The sequence below is a fragment of the Mirounga leonina genome, unplaced genomic scaffold (assembly GCF_011800145.1).
Source record: "Mirounga leonina isolate KUSES-001 unplaced genomic scaffold, KU_Mleo_1.0 Mir_96, whole genome shotgun sequence".
NCBI classification, from domain to species: Eukaryota; Metazoa; Chordata; class Mammalia; order Carnivora; family Phocidae; genus Mirounga; species Mirounga leonina.
Window position 1 is genome coordinate 9,421,751 of NW_023270871.1, and position 9,429 is coordinate 9,431,179.

The following is a 9,429-nucleotide window of genomic DNA, read 5'->3' on the forward strand; positions in this document are numbered from 1 at the left end:
GAGGCACCCTGAAGAAACACAGATTTGATGTGATAGGCAATAGAGAGCCTCTCTTAGTTTTAGGGGGGGGTAGGTTTAGGAAAACACTGGTGTTTGCTTATAGCAAATCTTAGAATTTGATGCATTTTCTGAAAAAACGAAAGTAGTTAGAGTATTATGTATTGTGTAATTATAGATAGGCAATTTATAGCAAGAGTTAGTTTCTAATCTAATCCAATTAGAATGCTAAAATTAACCAAAGACAGAAACCACAGTCTGCATTAGCTCCCTGTGGAATAAATTTCCTTATTAATGCTGTGTGGTTAAACATAGTTTGTACATAAGCCTATCTCTGAGCTAACATAAAAATCTAGTATTGATTGCTAGAAGAGCAGCTCGATGTTCCATACACATTATTCATCTGAAATTGCTATAGACATATATGAAGACCAGAACCATAAGCCCTCTTCCTGCCTCAAAATGGATTTAGGTAATTATGGTATGTCTGAAATCTACACAAGGAGGATTGAGGGGACAGGAGATAGGAATACAAAATAAAATACTGTATGTGTGTATTCCTAAGCCATCATTATTACACAAGCATCATACATTTCCCACACTTTTTTCACATTGCTCATGAAGAATTTATACTTTATGCGACACTGAATCCTACAAAAAGATAACCATTATAGAGAAGCATTTCTCTTTTCAATTACTGTTTCTTAAATCTCAAATAATATCAAGGGTTATCCCTCTTTGATAAAATGACTGACATCAGCAGCAGAGGGATTTAAGGTTCCTAGAACCTTTCACCTTTGCTAACTGAATTATCTCCCATATACTAAGCTCTTAATCTACCTTTTATCTCTTAAGGGCTTGTGATGGTCCCAAATTGTTACTAACATTCCATTTTATTTCCAGGGATTTCCTCAGTGTTTCTTTTAGGTCAGAGAATAGGTTCCCCCCTGTGATAGGTGACAAATTAACACTCTGGCTTGAGTTACTCTTTACTTGAAATACAACATGAACAACAACGACGAATTAAGGGAACGATTTTTTTTTTCTCAACAAAAATACAAGAATAGGAAAGATGCACTTTGGTTTTCTGGAGAGTACAGGAAAAGGGATGTCCTGGCCTGATTTATTCAAATTACCACAGATTTTCACCTCACCTGGCAATATACATATTTTCAGTAGAGCATCAAAGAGCTCTATTTTTGCATCCTAAAGCCGTTGATCTTACAAAATTGTCTTGTGAAAATAACTTCCCTCCTGACTCTTTAACACCATGTGTTTCATAAATCAATTGGCCTAATCACCTCTTTCCTTCTACATTAGCCACTACTTTCAATTTTAGTAATGATAGTAACATCAGGACTAAATTTTAAAGTTTCTGTATTTCATTCACAATATTTCTCTAATTTATTTGGCTTTGGCACTTCTTGTTGTTTTTCAGTTGAACTAATTCAGACCGAAAAAAAAAACATATCGTTGAAGATGGAAGCAGTTTCCTATAGAAGGCAGCCACTTTCCTTGGGAATGATTCATTTAGAACAGTGGCAGCTTCCAGACTTCACACATTACTTCCCCAAATTTGCTGAATTTAGCATTAGCCAGCTTGGTACTAAAACACTCAGAACTCAAAGACATGTGGGTGAACTCACATCTTCCTCTGCAGTCTTATTCCAAATGCTCACTGAGCAAATTCTTCTGATTTATTTGTTATATTTTCTACACGTAAACACATCCTGGTGGGCAATTGTAAAAATCAGGTAGAGAACTGGCAGTTTGGAACCATTCAAGTTTCTCTGTGCTTACGGTGTGAATCATGTAGGTGATGAAATAATGAATTTGTATTAAATTCTGGATTAATTAATATTGTTTCTTCCCTATTTCACAGTATTACTAGCAGACATTAAATACCATGCTATATGTGATTTTATGTGCGGGTATCATATAATCAAGAAAACATTCTTCATGGGCGCCTGGGTGGCTCAGTCGTTAAGCGTCTGCCTTCGGCTCAGTTAATGATCCCAGAGTTCTGGGATCAAGCCCCACATTGGGCTCCTTGCTCCACGGGAAGCCTGTTTCTCCCTCCCCCACTCCCCCCTGCTCATGTTCCTGCTCTTGCTATCTCTTTCTCTGTCAAATAAATAAATAAAAAGAAAAGAAAAGAAAAGAAAACATTCTTTACTTAAATGAGCTTATGGTTCATTTATCATCAAGGTCATTTGTTTATAAGCAAGATCTTGCCAACTCCTGACTCTAGCTTCAATGGGTTTGGTTACCAAACTTCTGTGAGTGCATATTAAATTGCATTTTACAGTAATGATGGCAGTGAGCTAATGATCCTGAATTATATCATGGCGTTTTTAAAACACCACCACATTACACGGATCCAGGTGACTGCAACCACTGCCAGGAACCAGAGGACAACAGTGTAAGGGGTGTCCTCTTCTATGACTGCATGGCCTGCCATTTTATCTGATAGGATGCCATCTGTTCATCCTGCTGCCGTTCTCTAGGGTAATTGGGTTAAAACCACAAGACATTGAAAATAGTCACATTGCCCACTATATTTTTAATTGCCTGGCCATTTATATCAGTAACTTTTCTTCTTACAGGCTACTCATTTGACCATGAGTAGTCATGTCCATGTTTTAGGGGGTAAATGCTCAACTCTTATGTTGCATAGATACAATCTTTGTTAAGATAAGCTTCCTACAATTTCTTATGCAATCTATAAAATGGTGAATACTAAAGTATTTATCACTGAAAGAGTGTATGTTATAGTGAGAAGCTATATAGTTCTGTGGTTAGGAGCATTTGCTCTGAAGTCAGATCACCAAGGTTAGAATCCCAGCTCCAGCTTTTAATAACTCTATAAATCTGGACAAGCTACCAGAATTATTAGGAAAATGAACGAATCCATGTAAGGAAAAAAATATATTATTTGACATATAATAAGCCCTCAATAAATATTAAGTAAAATTATCAATAATCATCTTGGTTTGATATTAATCTCAAACTGGTATAATCAAGTTTAAGAACCAAACATTTATTACATTTTAGATGGAATGTGTTATGTAGAGATATAATACAAGATGAATCAAATTTCTCAAAAATGCTTCATTTGATTTTGCATATAATCCATATCCATATTTTAAGAATGATCCATTTTTATGCCTTTCAGCAGTATCTTATGCAGTGTTTTATTATTGCACGTTATTTCCTGAAATCCTGGGAACCAAAATGTCATTGACAAGCACACACAAAACACTGCTACAGTCTCACAGAAAGCAGAACTAATGTTCACAAAAGTTCCATTTTAGGACTTGTTTAAACCTAAATTCCAAAACATAATTCTCCCTAAAAATGTTAAAAAGCATTTCCGTAGGGAGTAAAGCAATAATTAATCTATTGCCAGTATACTGCTTTCATTAGCCCAGGTTTAGGCACTCTAAGCCTTTTTGATCCTCATTTTTATGCAAACAACAAAATTCAGGTTATAATTAATTTTAAAAAGTAGACTTAGAAGGAAAATAAAGTCAAAAAGGTTACAAAGCAGACTCTGGAATTAGGAACATAAACTCCTTTGCTCAGTGATGATACATTTAACTCAGATCTTTCAAAACTCCAGTTAGGTGAGCCCTTTTAGGTCCCACCAACTGCATAAGAACAACAGATGCCCGGGGCGCCTGGGTGGCTCAGATGGTTAAGCGTCTGCCTTCAGCTCGGGTCATGATCCCGGGGTCCTGGGATCGAGCCCCACATGGGGCTCCTGGCTCAGCCGGAAGTCAGCTTCTCCCTCTCCCTCTGCCTCTCCCACTGCTCATGCTCTCTCTCTCTGTATCTCTATGTCTCAAATGAATAAATAAAATCTTTAAAAAAAAATAAGTAAATAGTGAAATGATGGCTTCAGGAATTCAAGGGGGAAAATGTATTTCAATGGACTGTAATTTAGACATTAAAAAAAAAAAAAAAAAAAAAGAACAACAGATGCCCTCTTCAGCAAAATATTGGCCAGATTCATTATACTTATTCACTGTACTATTTGTGTTTTCTATGTAATAATTTCCCTCCTGGGTATGCTGTTTTTCAGTATTTTGAAATGAATTAATAGGGAGAAATTATAAGAAATAATTATAGGCAAAGCATAACACTGAGCAAAATTATTATGCTAAAATCAGTCTTTACATATACAATTGGAAATAACTTCTTAAGTGTCTGTTTTCTTCAAATGTAAATTCTCTGAAACTTCAATACTAGAGGAAACATAGACCAGATTATCTCATAGAACTAATGATACAAACTAGATTAGCAATCAGAGCCTACACATCTTTGTCAAAGATGGTACTTGATGTATTCATATTAAATAAAAAGAAACTTCCCATGGTAGAAGAGGGATTGCATTGGTTAGGATAAACATTTACTGATTAAAGAGAATTTGTTTTGTTTTTTTTGTTTTGTTTTTTTTTTAATTTTTTTTTGTTTTTAAGATTTTATTTATTTGCGAGAGAGACAATGAGAGACAGAGAGCATGAGAGGGAGGAGGGTCAGAGGGAGAAGCAGACTCCCTGCTGAGCAGGGAGCCTGATGTGGGACTCGATCCAGGGACTCCAGGATCATGACCTGAGCCAAAGGCAGTCGCTTAACCAACTGAGCCACCCAGGCACCCGAGGATTTGTTTTTAAAAAGAGACTTAATTGGCATAAAAAACTGTTTTACAATCACTATTTTTTCAGTTGATTCAAATTCAGTATTTGACCATATCTTTGAAGGTACAAATATATCACTTACGCACCAAAAGGAATAAATAGAATTTTTCTTCTTGAATTTTATAAAACTCATTATACATAGCACAGGTGTTCATCTTAAAAGTTATAGTTAACAATCTCATGCTATAGTGGCTTTAAAGTAGTAAAAGATATATCTTACCTCTTCCCATTGATGTATGTATCTAATTAACCTTGAAAGTCGTAATAAACGCAAGAGACTGAGAATTTTTGTAAACCTCACAATGCGAAGTGCCCTGGCTGTCTTGTAAACTTCTGAATCCATTCCTTTTTCTACAATGAGAAAGATATAATCCACTGGGATTGATGAGATGAAGTCAACCACAAACCAGCTTTTTAAATAATTCATCTTGATCACTTTAGGGTCCAGGATGATTTCAGAACTGTCTTCATTGACAGTGCCAGTCCTAAAATTCATTATCAGGTCCAAAAGGAAAACTGTATCTGATGCCACATTGAAAATAATCCATGGTGTTGTTGTTTGCTCTGTAAAGAATGTGATTCCAACGGGTATGATGACCAGGTTTCCAACCATCATTATAAGCATTATTAAATCCCAATAAAACCTACAACAAATAAAAAAATCAGATTTTAAGATATAGACAATAACCATTCTTCCCCCATCATAACAAAAATTACTGATTTATGGTTAAATAAATGAGTAAAAGAACAAAGTGTTTGTTTTGTAAATAAGGAACTCCTTCAATGGTTATAAATTTAAATCTAAGTAAAATTAATATATTTCTAAAGCAAAGCATTGTGTTTATAGAATTCTAAATATTATTTGATATAAAGTGTTACTGAAATAAATTCAAGAACACTCATTCCCCCATTTATCTGGTAAAAAAGCAAAGACAACCTCCTCTATGTTAACATGTAATATAGATGGAAATAAAGGAGAAGAAGCATCAGACCAGAAGATCTACCTTAAAAAAACATTTTTGTGAAGATTCTTTAGAGATGCTTTGAAGTACCTTATATGTCAAATTACGATCAATGATTCAATCATGATTAAAATAAATACTAAAATACTAAAAATACTGGTACACTAAAAATATTGGTACTATAAATTATCTCTAGGAGTACGGATTAGGTCAACCATAAATTGCAGGCTAACCCGTGGCTTCATTGCATTCCAAATATTTACGCTTTCTTCTTTTTTAGTTTGAAATGAGAAACTAATTTTGTTCTAAGGCTAAAAATAATTGAACAGACCATTCTAGATTTTAAACTAGAATCTATCCAAAATTCCCACTTTTATCACTGTTTCACTGAACAACTACTTTAAATATATTCCCACTATTTTCACAAATAATTCTTTCTTAAAATTTCTGATTTAATTTTCAATACATCTATGGTTACTAGCTACCTTTTGAAACATTTTTACCTTATATTAAAATTGGGAGAAAAACCAATAAAATATAGTATAGATAATATAGTTAATAGTTATTTTCATGCAGTTTATTTAAAGTCTATTGACACTATAGTGAACAGACAAGGTAATAGATTACTTATATTTGTTACAGTATATACTTATAAAAATGAAGAAGCAGATCAACTAGTACAACCTTATAATCATGAAATAGTCTCCAGAAACATGAGTTACTTCATCCTACTCGTAGAGATCCTCTTCTGGCAGTTTTGTTGTATAAATGATGTAAATTTCTTTTTTTAAAAAAAAGATTTTACTTATTTGAGAGGGAGAGAGCACGCACAAGCGGGGTAAGGGGCAGAGGGAGAGGAAGAAGCAGACTCCAATGATAGCCCGACGTGGGCTCAGGACCCTGAGATCATGACCTAAGCCGAAGTCAGACTTAATGGACTGAGGCATCCAGGTGCCCCAATGATGTAAATTTCTATGACAGAAATTTCTGTCAACCAAGATCTCTTTATTTTACATTACTTCTCCTATTTAGACTACTTGGGCTACATTTGGTAAGGTATATAATTGCATAAACCTTTCGAAGTTACTATCATATCTGGTTATGAATGACTTGGGATAAAACTAGTTGCGTAAGAAAGAACTATAATAGGCCTTCTCTGCCCTTGTCTCCACCCCCCAGGATTATGTAAAAAGTGAATGTTTCTCATTTTGAAGATTTCACCAGTCTTTGTGTCACAGCGTACCTACACAGTTACGGACAAGCATACAAATACCCATATCAGTCATACATCCTGCACTGTCAATTTCAATGACATATTTTCTCTTTTATTCCCCTCCTCTTTTAATGGAAGTGCAAAATGTGCCATTTGATACACCAAGGACAGAGGAGAGATGTAGAGGAGATGCAATATTGTAATAGCTATTTCACAAAAAGTGACATCACTGAACTCTAAAATGAAACCCTGTGTGCCCTGAGGATTTTCACTTTTCTGGCCACTCTTATCAGTCTCTTCTGTGAGCTCATCCCTCTGCCTTCCCCTTGAAGGTTGCCATTCCCCTGGGTGTCACGCATAGTCCTTTTCTCTTCTATTCTACACATGCTCTTTGAGCAATTATCATACACTCATCCACATCTTTATGATTAATTCATAACTGATGACTCCCAAAAGCTCCACCTCTGGTCCATTCCTGTCTTCCAAGCCTCCAAACTTCCCACTCAGCAGCCTATTGAATCTATCCCCATGCAAATCTCACACTCACGTCACAGCAGGCATATGCTCAAACTCATCATCTCCCCTCTCGTGTAGATTTCTCACATGTTCCCTAGGCCAGGGAATGGAACAACTCTATACTTTATTTGCAAGCCAGAAGCCCTGGAGCAATCCTAGAAAACTCCTGGCCTCAAATCTACTCACTCTCACATTCGGATGTTTGGTTCTAACACCTGCGTATAAGTTGTATTCATCCATTTGCCCTTTACAATTCCGACTGCAACTATCTTCAACTAGAAATTCTTCCCAGCTGTTTAATTTGGAGACAAGTTATTTAAATTTTCTAATCCTAAAATTTTCTCATCTGTAAAATGAAGATTATTATAGAACCAAATATGTAGAGTTTTACAGATTAAATGAAATAATATATGCAAATCATATATCCTAGCATATAACAAATCATGGCACACAATGCTGGTGGCCTACTTAGTATTCCTTACCTTAGTATTTCCTTACCAAAAGAAAAACAACTTTGCGGAGAGCAGCCAGAAGCCCGCTGAAAAAGTACTCACTTTATAGACATCTTTATATTTCTCTCATTAAGACAGAAGATATTTTTAAAGAAAAATAAAACATATTCTATCATAGCCTCTGACTCAATAGAAATGAAGAGGATAAAGTGCCATCTATTCATTGTTGGAACAATAATTTTTATCACACCACAGCTTTTTATCAGTGGTACTTAATATGGTCTGAAGCCATCAGAAATCTCATTATCAATATAAAGCTCCATTAAATCTTATAATTTCCTTTTAAAGTATCACTGACTCTATTTTACAGACATAAACACAGATCTTGTTATAGACTTTGCATAATATAACACTTTCTTCAGTTAACATGGATTCATTCCTTATCTAGCCAAGGAAAATACAGTTGTCACCCACTCTAAAAGTATGATATAACTTCTGTTTTTTAAGGAAAGAATATTTTCCTGAAAATTGACCGCATGAGACTCTCTTGCCTACCTGCCCCCAAGTTTCTTTTCTTGACTCTTTGCTCTGAAAATGTCTCTTGAATACTCAGGTTCACCCTTTTTCTTAATTTTTAATTTCTAAGTCTTATACATGTTATTATGGAATAGTCTTTCCTATTCATTCCTCTTTCTATTCCCACTGTTATCTAGTTTGGGCAGAACTAGTTCTTCCTTAGAATAGCTCAAGTCTTCTGTCTATGGAATCTGACCAGTTTTAACCATCAGTCCCAGAGTGTTATGTTATCTAACACATAACTTGCCAGGTCAAAAACCATGAATGACTCTCTTAAGTAAAAATAACTCAGCCTGATTTTCAAGGCACTCTATAATACAGCCTCCTTCTCCTTTCACAGCCTCCTCTTTAACACTGTATGTGGCAAGAACATCATAACTTAAGCAAGAAAGTACTTACTCTTACCTTGCCATCATGCTCACCTAGGTAAACGTATAGGAGATACAGTTTATTCCAGTCTATTTACTCATTTTCCTATTTGCACTCTACCTACCCTTCAAGTCTTGTTCTGATACTGAGTTTCTTAGTTGTTTTTTTTTTTTTAGCAACCCCCAGAGCAATATATATTTTCAGCATGCTTATTTTATTTTTCCTTTTGTTACTAATTATTTATTTTTGTTTCTTCCATCATTCCTGGATTTAAGTTCCTTTTAAAATTTTATTAGGTTTTTAATTTCAATTCCAGAATAGTTAACATAGAATGTTATATTAGTTTCAGGTGTACAATATAGTGATTCAACAATTCTATATAGTACTCATGGATATAAGTTCTTTGAAGTTCAAAACTGTATTTTTATCTTCTGTTTAACTTCTACAGTAATGTAGACAATATCTAGGACAACAAAAGTTAAGAAGATACATTAATTGAATTTTTAATGGAAACATACACTTCAGTGGGTATAAAGAAATCCTTTTTAATAAGACAATGAGTCATTAATGCAGTAAATAATTTCTTACCTTATCCTTTATACAACTCTGGATTTTTCTAATTGAGGGTTTTTATAACATAGAAG

At 34.7% G+C, this 9,429-nt stretch overlaps 1 protein-coding gene across 1 annotated transcript in view; it reads right to left on the reverse strand.

The window, feature by feature from the left end:
• Window positions 1-8,832, reverse strand: part of LOC118006383 (potassium/sodium hyperpolarization-activated cyclic nucleotide-gated channel 1-like) — a 359,980-nt gene extending 351,148 nt beyond the window's left edge. Inside the window, exons 1-2 of the mRNA XM_034999004.1 lie at window positions 8,822-8,832; window positions 4,918-5,341 (exon numbers count right to left, since the gene is read on the reverse strand). Coding sequence (XP_034854895.1) covers window positions 4,918-5,341; window positions 8,822-8,832 — 435 coding nt within the window. The remainder of the gene's footprint in view (window positions 1-4,917; window positions 5,342-8,821) is intronic.
• Between the last annotated feature and the right edge of the window lie 597 nt (window positions 8,833-9,429).